The sequence below is a fragment of the Artibeus jamaicensis genome, unplaced genomic scaffold (assembly GCF_021234435.1).
Source record: "Artibeus jamaicensis isolate MK-2021 breed Jamaican fruit bat unplaced genomic scaffold, CSHL_Jam_final contig_519, whole genome shotgun sequence".
NCBI classification, from domain to species: Eukaryota; Metazoa; Chordata; class Mammalia; order Chiroptera; family Phyllostomidae; genus Artibeus; species Artibeus jamaicensis.
The window spans coordinates 45,167,020-45,181,110 of record NW_026521871.1 but is presented as its reverse complement, the minus strand read 5'-3'; the positions used below and the strand labels follow the sequence as shown (position 1 = coordinate 45,181,110).

The 14,091-nt window shown below is 37.9% G+C and overlaps 1 protein-coding gene across 13 annotated transcripts in view; it reads left to right on the top strand.

Moving 5' to 3' along the window:
* CLASP2 (cytoplasmic linker associated protein 2) overlaps positions 1-14,091 on the top strand; it is a 158,989-nt gene that overhangs the window by 34,020 nt on the left and 110,878 nt on the right. The window contains exon 1 of one of the 13 annotated variants that reach the window (XM_053669059.1): positions 6,203-6,346. The exons of the other annotated variants lie outside the window; for them this stretch is intronic. Coding sequence (XP_053525034.1) covers positions 6,331-6,346 — 16 coding nt within the window. The 5' untranslated portion in view covers positions 6,203-6,330. Of the gene's footprint in view, positions 1-6,202; positions 6,347-14,091 lie in introns of those variants that run through there. 13 annotated transcript variants of the gene reach the window in all.

Genomic DNA, 14,091 nt, shown 5'->3' with positions numbered 1-14,091 from the left:
TTATTTTTTCTTAGTGATAGTGATCTAATCTAGCTCAGAGGCTTTAAACAGGAACTGTTTGCTGATGACTCTTAAATGCGTAGCTCTAGCCCTCATTCATCTTTCCCTTATGCTTTAAAATTGGTAGCCTGTGGCCCCTACAGCATTTCCATTTGGATGCCTGCTGGGCATCCCAGACTTAACATGTACAAAACTGAAAGAACTGTTTCAGTTGTCTCTTCTTTCCTTCAAATCTGTTCTTCCTTAGTTTACCCATTTCAGTCAGTGGTACCGTCATCAGCTCAGGTTAGAAATCTGAATTAATCTCTGATTAGTCATATACTAATTAGTCTTAATTAGTCACTTCTTCCTCTGAAATGTTGATATATCCCAAATTTGTTTCTTCATCTCCACTGCTAAAACCCCTTTCTAAATCCCTTTTCATTTTAAAAAATATTTTATTTGTTTTTATTTTTAGAGAGAGGGGAGGGAAGGAGAAAGAGTGGGAGAGAAACATCAATGTGTGGTTGCCTCTCTCATGTGTCCCTTACTGGGGACCTGGCCTGCAACCCAGGCATGTGCCCTGACTGGGAATCAGACCGCAATTGTGTGGTTCGCAGGCCCGCGCTCAATCCACTGAGCTATGCCAGCCAGGGCTCCCCTCTCATTTTTGCCAAGATTACTACAATAGATTTCTGTACCATGTTTCCCCCCTGCAATCTATTCTCTATCCAGAAGCGGGAATGATCTTAAAATGTAAATTAGATCCTGTCACAACAGTGAAGCAGACAGTCAAGGATTCTGCCTCACTGAGCCTGCATTTTAGGAAGGGAGAACAGATCACAAACAAGTGCACAGGTGGATCTCCAGAGTGATCACAGTTGCTCATAGAAGAAACACAACTGCCCTTTGTGTAATGAATTTAATCAATTTAATTTATATTATTTTTAAAATCCTTGCTGCCAAATTAAAAGCCATTAAATAAAAACATTATTTCCACTAATATTATAGTATGTTTCATTTTAATCCAGGATACTTGAATAATTTTCACAGGTAGAAAAATGTATGAATTAAACACTGAAAACAAATTTTGATAGTAACAATTTAAATGTAAAAAATAGTTTGTACCTGAAGTAATAAAAGTCACTTCAACTCTTTTTTTATTTCTGCACATTTCCCTCCCATAAAACTTTTAAAAATATATTTTATTGATTATGCCATTATAGTTGTCCTATTCCCCCTTCATTGCCCTCCACCCTGCACACCCCTCCCCCACCATCCCCCCCTTTAGTTTATGTCTGTGTGTCACAAGTTCTTTAGATTCTACATTTCCCACACTACTCTTGCCCTCCCCCTATCTATTTTCTGCCTACCTTCTATGCTACTTATTCTCTGTACCTTCTCCTCCCTTCTCCTCCTCCCTCTCCTCTGTTGCTAACCCTCCATGTTATCTCCATTTCTCTGGTTCTGCTCCTGATCTAGCTGTCCTCTTAGCTTGCTTTTGTTTTAGGTGTGGTTGTTAATAACTGTGAGTTTGCTGTCCTTTCACTGTTCATGTTTATTATCTTCTTTTCCTTAGGTAAGTCCCTTTAACATTTGATATAATAAGGGCTTGGTAATGATGAATTCCTTGAACTTGACCTTATCTGAGAAGCACTTTATCCGCCCTTCCATTCTAAATGAAAGCTTTGCTGGAGAGAGCAATCTTGGATATAGGTCTTTGGATTTCATTACTTGGAATACTTCTTTCTATCCCCTTCTTGCCTGTAAGGTCTCTTTTGAGAAATCCGCTGACAGTCTAATGGGAACTCCTTTGTAGGTGACTGTCCCCTTATCTCTTGCTGCTTTTAGAATTCTCTCCTTCAATTTAATCTTGGCTAATATAATTATGATGTGCCTTGGTGTGTTCCTTCTTGTGTCCAGCTTCTTTGGGACTCTCTGAGCTTCCTGGATTTCCTAGAAGTCTATTTCCTTTGCCAGATTGGGAACATTCCCCTTTATTATTTGTTCAAATAAGGTTTCCACTGGTGGCTGTTCCTCTTCCCCTTCTGGTACCCCTATAATTCGGATGTTGGAACATTTAAAGATGTCCTGGAGGTTCCTAAGCCTCTCCTCATTTTCTTGAATTCTTGTTTCTTCATTCTTTTCTGTTTGGTCATTTTTTTCTTTCTTCTGGTCCACTCCCTCAATTTCAGTCCCAGTTTCCTTTCCATCACTGTTGGTTTCCTGTGCATTTCCCTTCATTTGTTCCTCTAATTTTTGACTAAAATCAATCAATTCTGTGAGCATCCTGATCGCCAGTGTTTTGAACTGTGCATCTGAAAGTTTTGCTATTTCTTCGTCGCTTAGATTTATGGGCTCTGGGGCTTTGAGATCTTCTTTAGCCATTTTTGGTCTGTTCGTGCCCGTTAAGTATGAGAAGCAGAGCCTTAGGTGTTCACCAGGGCGGGGCTGCCCAGGTTGCTGAGTTGTGACGCTGTATGTGGGGGTGGGTTCAGAGAGGGGGGCAGTGGCTTTTGTTCTGCTCTCTCCCAGATTTCTGTCCCCTCTGCCGTTTCCCACAAGCAAATTGGGCCCTTCTCGTGCTGATTCCCAGGTGTGTGGACTTGTGCACCCTCCAGGACCCTGTGGGTCTCTCCAACGAACTCTCTGTGAGCCTGAGAGCTTCTCCTGGCACCTCCACCCAGAAAGTCTTTCCAGTTGGTGCTTTCAGGCCCTAATTCCTGTCACTTAGGCCCTGACCTGAGCGGTCTATCTCACTGCTCACTCCTTCGCTTGGTTTATCTGTGCGCAAATGTGTGATCGCAGTCAGCCAGCCACCTTGCACCCTCACTGGGTCTGCCTGTTGCCACCCCACTCCTAGGATCTGGCAACAGCCTGCTGCCTGCACTCCTGTGCTCCTGAGTTCCTGGGTGGGTCCAGCTGATCTTGGCTGATCTTTCCTGCCCGACCCTGCTCTGCCGTTGACTCTGCCCCTTTTACTTGTCTGAATGAACAGTTCGTTGTTGTTTGACTTCCGTACAGTTCAATTTTCTGTGTTCTGGCTGTGTTTTTGTTACTAAAACTTTGTTGTCTTTAAACTTGGTTGTGTGAGGAGGTACAGTGTTTCCACCTATGCCTCCATCTTGGCCGGAAGTCCCTCCCCCCACAAAAGTTTTAGCCCTTTTTGGGCTCATCGTTATTGTACACGTAAAGTAAAACTAAAATAAAAATAGAATAGGCCCTGGCTGGTGTCGCTCAGTCATTTGGAGCATTGTCCATAGACATAAAAGTCTTGTGTTCAATTTTCGGGCAGAGCACATACGCAGGTTATGGGTTCAGTCCCCTGTTGGTTGGCTCTCATATGAGAAGACAACCAGTCAATGTCTCCCTCAGCCCCATCTCTTTCCCCTCTCCTCTTCATATCCCCCCTCCTGTCCTCTCTTTCTAGAAGCAATAAAAAAAATGTCCTTGGCTAAAGATAAAAAGAAAGTAATAGAATAGGAAAATGTTCTAAATCAATAAAGTCTCAACATGAAAACTCATAAGACTAGTTTATGCATAGCCAAGGTTTGATCCTTGACTGGGGTGTGTGTGGGAGGCAGCTGACCAGTGTTTCTCTCTCATGTCTATGTTCCTTCTCTTTCTCCCTTCCCCTCTCTTTATAAAATCAATAAACGTATCCTAGTGTGAGGATTTAAAAAAAAATTTTACACACAGGACAGACTGAAGAGCCATTAAAGAGAACTACCTTTTCTTTCTCTTGCTTTGTGTACATAATGCAAAGCAAATTGTTGTGAGTTCACCCAAATGTGGCATTTAATTCAGATTTGTTCCATATGATATTGTGTGACTAGAAACTATCATGATAAGTAAAATTTTTTGGTGTGCCTTTGCCTGAAATAAACCATAATAAGCACACATCACACTTCTTATATTGATTGAGAGTGTTTTGGAATGAAAAGTCATTTTGCTAAATACAGACAAAAGCAAAACCCAGAGAATTTGTTATAAAGGTAGTATGACTTTTTAAGAGCCATTATAGCTAAAAGCTGTCATCTTACATCATTAAGTGAAGGAAATAGGATATGGAGTTGGTAAGTAACTCGGTGATGCCATTTTAGGATAGTGGGGCAAGTTTCTCTGAGAGTTGACGTATTCGAATTGAGACCTGATAAAGATGAAGGAGCCAGTCATGGGATAAATGGTAGGAAAAGTGTTTTGGGCAGAGAAAACAAGACCATAAAGACCCAAAGGTAGAAAAGGACTCAGTGTATTTGAAGGACAGAAGGGAGGCCAGGGCTGTGTTGGAAGGGAGACCATTTATGAGATGTAGTTGCAAAAACAAGCAGGAAACATGATATGAGGTCCTTAGGAGGAGTATTATGTAGTATATGTAGGCCATAGGAGAAGTATTAATGAACTTCTGAGAGTAGCAAGGATTCTCGGCCGGAGAGGAATAAGGTGAGTGAAGTGACATGGTCTAACACTATCTTATTTACTGTTCTGAGAACCAGTCTTTATTTTTTCTCTTTAGTCTACCTCTTTCTCCCTATGTATGTCCTGGTATATAAGTACATCTCATGTTTTTGTCTGATTTCTTTCATAATTGCCATTTCTATATTCATTCCATTTCATTTTCGATTGAATTTTGTATTTGATTTTCTAGTGCATTAGTTTAACACAACTCAAGAACACAAAGTAAATGGTACCATCTGAGATTTGAGCTTGTCATTTAGTTTAGAAATGGTGAGAAATTAACAACTTAAAAAAAAGATTTTATTTATTTTTTAGAGAGGAGAAGGGAGGGAGAGAAACATCAGCATGTGGTTGCCTCTCGTGTGCCCCCCACTGGGGACTTGGCCTGCAACCCAGGCATGTGCCCTGACTGGGAATTGAACCAGTGACTCTTTAATTCCCAGCACTCAGTCCACTGAGCCACACCAGCCAAGGCTGAATAACATTTTTTGTCTTAAAGGTTTTGCAAGGCTTACGGTAATTCTCGTATTATGAAGTAAATTAGGCAGACTTCCTAAGTACAGTGGAATTAGATCTCCTAGTAGAAGGAAACTGGATTTTAAATTAATCAGATTGTGGCTGAAAGGAGGCAACACCAGCCCTGTAGGAAGGAAAGGGCTGAAAGGTGCAGGCCCCTGTGATTGTAGCAGAGCCCGGTGTCGTCATGGAGCTTTCTAGACAGTCTCCTACGCTAATCGAGATGTAAATACCAACAGTGTTGGTGGCTCTGACTGCAAGTCTTTTCCTCTTTTACTGTGAAAAAAACTGTGCGTAATTCCAATGTGTCCACTGTATGTGTAGGACCTAACGCAGCTGTAGCGTGTAGTCATTGTAAAATATTTCCCAGCTTCTCTGTACTAAGAGAAGAATTGCTCTAAGAGGCTGGCTATAAGACAAAGCACAGAAACTAGGCTTTGGAATTACCTTGATATTTGGCTTCTTGGAGGTGGTAAGGTAACCAGCAGTTAAGCTTTTTATGTGTTTATAACATACCCTTTGGTGAAAGGCAAAGCAACTCTTTGTAGGTTGATTTTTAAAGGTATCTGTTTGTGACTGTGCACCCCAGGGCCTTCTCTGAGGTTGATAACGTGCTGCTGGTTGTGCAGCTTGGATGGAGGGTGCTCGTTTGTCTGCAGCTGCGCACTGGTGAGGTTCTGTTTCCACCAGAAGCAAGCTTTGTTCCGTGTGGCCCTGCTGTCCGCACACAGAGCAGCCTTTGATGAGCTGCCTTTGACGTGATTTGTTTACGGCAGCCAGAAATGCTTCCTGCATAATGAGAGCAGTTAATCATGGAAACTGGGCTATTCTTGTTTGTGTACTTCTAGCAGTCTTCTGTTGTAAATATTACAAGGATGAAAACCTTTTTAAAAGGTGCAAATCAGTTAATCCATGAGATCATGTGATTGCTACTGATTGCATGGGTATCTTTAGGGAAGCAGAAAATGATTGCTGAACACATGCCTTGTGTTTTGATGATTGCATTAAAAGTCCCCCTGTGAAATGGCATTTATTGGCTCCCAGAGCATTTCTTACATTAAATTTCAGTCGTCCAGTATAAGGAGAAACATCATAACCTGTGTCTAACAGACTATGTGCAGTTAAAGAATAATCTTGATCAAGCACTGCCAGGCTCTGCTAAATAGACAGGGTTTTCAACAAGACCCCAGACTTTTATTTTGAAGTGGTGTAGCAGCTGTTGGCTATTGCGGTGCAGAGCTGCAGCGCGGCCTGGGTCACACAGTGCTCCCGGTGTCTGCAGGCTGCAGGCCGAGCCCAGTGGCGCAGGCACTGAGCCGCATTTATTTGCTGTGCTGTTTGACCTCTTGGTTTGAGAGAGCTCCCTGGACCATCTGAATGGCTATGGGAGATGGTGAGTAAGATTTATTTTCCTTCTTTTGCTTGTGTTATACACTTGCTTTGAAAGTGACGATCGTTTGCTATATGAGGAATATATTTGTCCCTTAAGAATGAAGGACGTGTGTGTACACAGTCATGTATGCATGTATGCACATGTGTGCTTACTTGTGGTTTGGTATCTTTTTCTACTTGATATGTCTTTGTGGGATCTGGCCAATATAAGGTGACAATTTACCTTGCAATCTAAGCAAGCCCTCAGTCTTTGGTGCTAGATATGAGGAAGCATGGAATATATGCAAAAGCTGTAAACAGAGAATATGGCCTTTGGAAGAAGGACCGATTTGGCAGGAAGATTTGGTTAACTAGCTTGACATCTTTCCTGTTGTGTTGGACAACAAGTAGAATTCTGTGGTATAAAGTAGTTAAAGAGGCAAAATGGCTTGCCACAGACACTATTTTAATTAATATGCTTGTGATTTTTCAGGGTCCCTAGTAAATAGTTTTCCAGAAAATATTTAGTCTTTTACAATTTCTATATAGGATATAATTTGTTTAAAAATTGATTTTACAAGTGCTCTACTATGATAAAAATAATTTTAAAATATTTTTATAGTGCATTTTAGTTTTCCAAAGCACTTTTGAATACTTAGTATACATTAACTCCTCAGGTACAGATAACTCTGTGAAATATACAGAGTATTTTGGTATTTCCATTTCACAGATTGAAGAACTGAGGTTTGCTGAGATTATAAGTCTCAGGCACAGAACAAACTAGAACCAAATCTAATGCTTTTGTTATTGTCCTTCATAACACTTAATACTTGAACTTTTTTTTGTTGTTATTGAACCTTTTGTTAAGATGCTTAGAGGTATGCTTTATAATTGCATCAAAACCAGAGATATGTATGAAGGAGAATTTGAGGTTACTAAAAAAATGTTTTGTATATATTTTCACTAGTTTCTTAATGAAGATTGACAGTATTTGCGAATTTTAACTCTAATAGTTTCAGCCTTTCTTACGACTGTATAATGACTTCCCTCTAAAGAGTTTGTACGCTTGGGACTGTGAGGAATAAGATGCAGACTTACCAAAATGATGATACTAGTAAATGACCATTTAAACTATTATGAACATGTTAATGGAAATATGACAGTAAGTTTGGTTTTGCATATTGTTATGGTTTATTCAAAAAATTTATGTAAACAAATTTAGGTAACTTTTATGTCCTTATATAAATAAATAATAAAATAATTCTAACTACTAAATTTTAAAGTAAAATCCATCAAAATTAGCAAATTAAGTTTTCATATACTTAAGAATCTTGCCAAGTTTGTTTGTTGAAATCTTAATTTACAGGCAACTCTCAATGTTGCATTTGGTTTAGGCCATATGAAGATTTTTCTTTCTTAAACGTATAGGTTCAGTCAGTAGCTGTCAATGTGTATTTATTTAGTTTTTCTTTTTTCAAGTAGTACATAAATACATTCAGACTGTTTAGGAATGTTTTGATTTAGAAAAAATTAAAGTAACAACCTCTTATAAAGCTCAGAAGGTAACATTATGTTCCTGTTCATTTTCTTCCAAATATAAATACTTTTCTCAGATATTACTGGTAATTAAAGTAATATACCGTCACTAAAAAATTAAAAATACACAGTAAATAATAAAGATATAATTTTGGGATTTATAGCTATATTAACATTTTTATATATACTCCTGTATATTTAGTCTCTCACCTACAATGTACATATACCATACTAGTATCACGTGAACATATATAACAAATAAATTATGCTATTCCTAACCCATGTTGTTTTTATTCATTTTATTTATTTATTTTATTGCTTCATTTTAAATTGGAAACTTAGCACAAATATAGTCTTCTCTTTTTCAAAATTCAAATAATGCAGATAGAGCAAAAGTCTCCTCCAAACTACTTCTAAGCCTCAATCCCAAATGTAAGCAGAGATGAACACTTTCATTAGTATGAAGTTTATCTTTTCCCACCTTTTACTGTGCCTTACATATATATATATATTAAGCACCAAGATAAATGGTTTTGTTTTTACTGAGTTTACATAAACTGTATGGTTCTGAATGTATATTTGCTATTTGCTATGTACTCAATATGCTATAGAGATTTTAATGTAGTCATGTATAACTGCCTCATTTGTTCGAACTGTTGCTTAGAATTCCGTAGTATGGATGTATCATAATCATCTTTTATGGAATTTTAGATAGTTTAATCACATGATTTTTCTAAACAATTCTGACAAAACACCTTTGTGCAAAACATAATATGTGTGTATATATATACAAATACCCACACATATATATATTTCTTAAAATAGTCCAGAAGTAGAATTTCTGGATCAGAGTTTTTATTTATTTCAAATTACATTAGCTATAGTTAATTTTCCTCCAAAAGAGGCTTTACCACTTACCACTAACAGTCCTCTATTCTTTTCAGGTTTTGTTGTTACTAATCTTTTAAAAATTTGCCTATCAGATGAGTGAAAAGTAATCACACCCTTTTGAAAACATCTTTGCTTTCTAATAAGGTTAATCATTTTTATACATTTGTTTATTTGTATTTCCTTTTATGTAGATTGTCTGCTAAATTGCCCTAGGTGATTTTTGGGTTATTTGACTTTTTTGTTGCTTATTTATAGTTGCTCTTTATATATTCTGGTTATTAATCTATTATCTATTAAACTTGGTTTCATGAAATACTGTGAAGACTATCAGTTTAAGAGTTTCTGGTACTTTTCTGTTTACTTGTATCTGTACTTACCCAGGAGTATAAAACTGAGCAGTCAGAAGATTGTGAGGTAATGATGGGCAGTCAAACCTGGTGGAGTTAAAAACCTGTAGGATTATTATGTGGCTCTGAGCCCTGCAAGCTGCGTCAAAAGCTCAGGAGAGGAATTTGGCCTTTTGTTGTTATGCTGCAGGGTGGCTGGAAAGAACAAGTTTTTGTTGCAGATAGACTGTTTATAAACTCTTTTTTCTTCTTGTATCCTTACCCAAAGACATGCTTATTGATTTTAGAGAGAGGGGAAGAGCTAGAGAAAGAGGGAGAGAAACATCAATTGATTGCTTCTCACACATGCTCCGATGGGGGACTGAACCTGCATCCTTTTCTGTTTATGGGAAGACACTCCAACCAACTGAGCCACACCAGCCAGTGCACTATTTGTAAACTTTTAACATTTCAACATAGTTTATTATTTCAAATATGAATCTTTTAAAAAAATTTATACATGTGATGATATAACTTCAGCTTTCTTGAGCTAAGCCTTTTGGGACTACTCCAGATTGACATAAAACTATTTGTGTTGGGGGTAGGGAACAACAGGAAGAAATTATGCTGAATATTTCTCTTCCATACCCTAGAATATTCTGTGCTTGGGTAATTTAAGTCACTGAAAGAAAGCAACTCTAACTTACTGGCAAACTTTTATTTTAGGAGCAGTGATAAGGGGGGAAAAGTCTGTAAGGAGGAAAAGTAAATTACAGTGGACAAAAGACAGAGCATTTAGCAACAGTATAGGCTGAAGGTAGTGGGCACTAAGATTGAAAATCTTAGTGATCTTGAAGCGGAGCCTGGGTACAAGGTGTTTGATACCAGTAGCAGCATATCCTTCATCATGATTTGGCTAATGAACCTGAATCTTCAAGAAAAGGTTTACATTGTTTCTTTGTAGAATGGTATAGTTAATGTTCTTGACAGCTATTATGACCAGCCTTTAGCTGTCAGAAAAATTTACCTGAAATGACTAGATTTTGCAAAGCTTCTAAATAAACCTTATAATAAGAGCTGCATATTTTTTAGAGCTGCATTTATTATTTAGTGTGATATTATACTTTCATCACATATGCTAGTTTTATTAATACGACATAATGGTCTAAATTGCATTTGCCCCTTCATTAAACTATTGAAGTTCTTAAATTTTTAAAGAACCCCTTTAAAGAAAAGAGTAAATGTCTTCTAATATGTTTTAACTAGTTAATACCTACTTAGAATTTTTAAGAGACTTAATCAAATTTTTGGCCTCTTTTAAACTTTGTATGAAATGGACTTTTTTATAAATAAAATAGTTTCACTTTTAAGACTGCTGCTGAGAACACAGCATGTTCAAGTAAATATTAAAATTTGGCCATTGTTGCCCTGGCTGTTGGGTCTCAGTGGATTGAGGGCAGGCCTGCCATCTAAAAGGTCACTGGTTCGATTCCCAGTTGGGGCACATGCCTGGATTGTGGACCAGGTCTCCAGGTTAGAGGCATGTGAGAGGCAACCAGTGGATGCTTCTCTCCCCCTCTCTCTCCCTTCTTCCCTCTCTCACTAAAATAAATAAACATAAATAGATAAAATCTTTTTTAAAAATTTGGCCGTTTTGATTTTTATTTTCAATTTCAGGTCATTTTACTGAGATATTTTCATTTTAGCTCTGGGAAATCTTACTATTTTGTCGATAAGTTTCTACCCTTTATTATTAACTTTAGTCTGTCCTTATGGGGTTGTTACTAGTCAGATATTAAAGTTCCTGGGTTGATTTGCTGTGTCTTTTTTGTCTGTCTTCTAAGTTTTACATCTTTCTCTTTTATTCTACATTCTGGGAGGTTTCCTGGACTCTCATCGAGTCCTTCTTTTAATTTTAATTTTAATTTTGTCAAATAAAAGCTCAAATGGTTCCAGGAACTTTGTATTTGCTTTTCTGGTGGCTGCAGTTTTACAGAATTGTGTGTGTGTGTGTGTATGTGCACACAGGTAAGCATGCACACACACCTGTATGTAAAATACACACCTGTATGTAAAATACCGAGCTCCCTGAGTTGGAGGTGAAAAGAGCTTAATGATAAAATTATTCCACAGGTTTTCCGTTGTTTCTTGCTAATCATTCCTGTACTTTCTGGCTTAGAAATGATCACTTCTCTGTCATTGTCCAAGGTAGGTCAGTTCTCTCTGCTGTTTTAGTCGCTTTTGAGAATTCTAAGTTCACCTTTGCCATGGTGTTATGGTTCAAAATCCTTCTATCGTTTTTTATTTGCACTCTGCCCCACCTCATTTTCTTCACTCATATGATGTTACTTATTTTATTGTGGTTCCATTGCAGGGTTTTAAGGAAGAGAATAAAGTGACTCAAACTACATTTATTAAGGAGAAATTTCAAACATACCCAGAACTAGAGAATATTATGATAAATTTCCATTACCACCCAGTATCCAGCTTCAAGAAATCATCAGTACATAGCCTGTTTTTATTCATCAGTCCTCCTACCTCTCTTCCCCGGTCCTACTGTCTTGCCGTACTGGGATGTGTGTGTATGCCTGTGACTATATGCTTCGTTATTTCATAAATATCTTTTTACATTTTGAAATGGGTTTCAAACAAGATCCATTGCAGTTGGTTGATATACCTCTAAAGGCTTTATTCATTTAAGGCAATCGTTTTTTTCTCCTCTCACCATTTATTTGTTGAGGGAAAACACATCCATCAGATAAAGCTTTTCCACGTACTAGATTTTGTTGATTGCATTGCTATGGTGGTTTTATGTTTTTGTTTTTTAATGTCCCCTGAAAATGTTTTGTTTTTTTGTTTTGTTTTGTTTTGTTTTGTTTTTTAATGTCCCCTGTTTTCATGTCCCCTGTATTCCTGAAAATTAAAAATTTTGCTAATGTCTTCATCAGAACCGGGTCTGATTTTTTTTGTTTCTGTTTCTTGTTTTTTTCTTTTGATTCAAATTTTTGTAGGGGTTATTGTATATTTTTTGTCTGGATGTATTTCTTTGTGGTATTAATATTGAATAATGGGTGTTATAAGCCTCATATAAAGTTCCCTATCAGTCTTTCACTTAACAGTTTCAGCGGCCTTTGATCCAAATTATATCTTTTAGAGGATTGCATTGTTTACTTTGTGGTTTAGAAAGTCAAGAATGGAAGCAAGGAGACTAGTTAAGAAGATGCAGCAATATAGACAGAGGTGATACTGGCCTGATGTTAGGAGTGGCAGCAGAAGTAAAGAGAAATAGGTGTATAAAACTTGGAGTTACAGACAAAGAACTATTGGTAGATGATCCATTAATGCTAGAGGAGAGAATTTGGAATGAGGCTGCCAGGTTTCGACCTTGAGCTGACTAGACAGTGATATCATTTACCAGCACAGGGAGAATAGGTTTGAAGATGGTGTTGGTGTTAGGTTACCTTTGTTAAATTAGAGATGCATTTCAGATATTCATGGGGGAGACTTCTAGTACGCAATTGAATATATGGGTCTGAAATCGAAATATGGTTTAGACTGGCAACAAATATTTGATAATTGTCAGCATATAGAAGCTGTTGAAAACTATTAACAGTGGGTGAAGCCCTTTAGAAGTGTGTATCCTGGGGAGGAGGATATTTAACATTTAATGGCTGGGTGAATTGAAGGAGGGAGGAACTGAGCAACGGGGACCTTCCAGGTCAGAGGAAGGCCAAGGAGAGTATCCTACTGTAAAAGCAGAGTGGGAGGTGCAGACGACCAGAGTTTGTCTGAGTTTTCTGAGATACAATGACATATACCTTACAGGGATTATTGTTTCCTGGTTTAAGTTCCTAATTTTGCTGTTCGATATAACCGTGATCATTGCTGGGTATACAGGACTATGAAACAGTTCAGAAATCCAGAGTCCTGTTGCTCATTGTTTTAATTAGAATAAGGAAGGATATAGCTTCGAGTGAAAAGAGGAACTTTGGTGTAAGAAACAACTTAATATGAGGCAGAGTCTGTTTTATACATGAATATCCATCATAGTGTGTGTTCTTCCTACTGAACTGCTTGCCTGGTTCGCTGAGGAGAATTCACACAAAAAGTTTTTTTTTAATGACACATGGTAAAGTTTTGGTCTGCTCTTTTGTTTACCCTTTAAGATGGAGCAGTTTTTCATCTTTGATATTAATTCAGAAGTAGAAATTTCATGTTTTGGAATACATGTATGCGTAAAAGTGAAGCGGAAAGTTTGAATAGCTATTTGAATATGTATATGGCTTTTCTTTGAAGGGAAAAAGGAAGGGACTTGATAATGGCAATACAAATTAAAATTTTTTACCTGAATCTTGGGAACACTGTATTTTGGAGTTCAGAACATGTCAGACTTTAGAGAAGTAATATGATTTACCACACATTGTATAGCAACCTCAACTACATTTGGTGCTGTACCTTGTAACTCCAGCACTCTGGTATTTTTTGCAGTAAGTGAAATATAGATAATGAATAACCTTACGTCAGTTCACACTACGTTTTGCCAAACACAGAGTTCACATCGTGAGGTTTTGCTGCTGGATGAATTAGGGAATTGAGGACTGCGTTGGTCAGTGCTTACTGAGGACAGGCCTAGTGTGATGTGGAGGCAGCAGTAAGATAAAGGCTTACTTAGCCTGTTGGGGCTTTTTCACTCCTCCCTCACTTTCTCCCTGGCCTTCTCCTCTCCCTTCTCTTCTCCTTTCTTCCTCCTTTCTCCTCTTCCATTTCTTCTTCCATTCCTCTGTCTTCCTCCTCCTCCCCTTCTCCTCCATTTCTTCTCCATTTCTTCCTCCATCTCCTCCTCCCTGTCATTATTTCTTCTTCCTCCCCACCTTCCCTTTCTCCTCTTCCATCATCTCCTTCTCCTATGTCTGTGTCTCCTCCAACCCCTCCACATTTTTCCTCTTATCCGGCCTTCTCCTTCTGTTTCACTCCATCATGCACATAACCACTACAGCCTGCTGATGCGATTAGT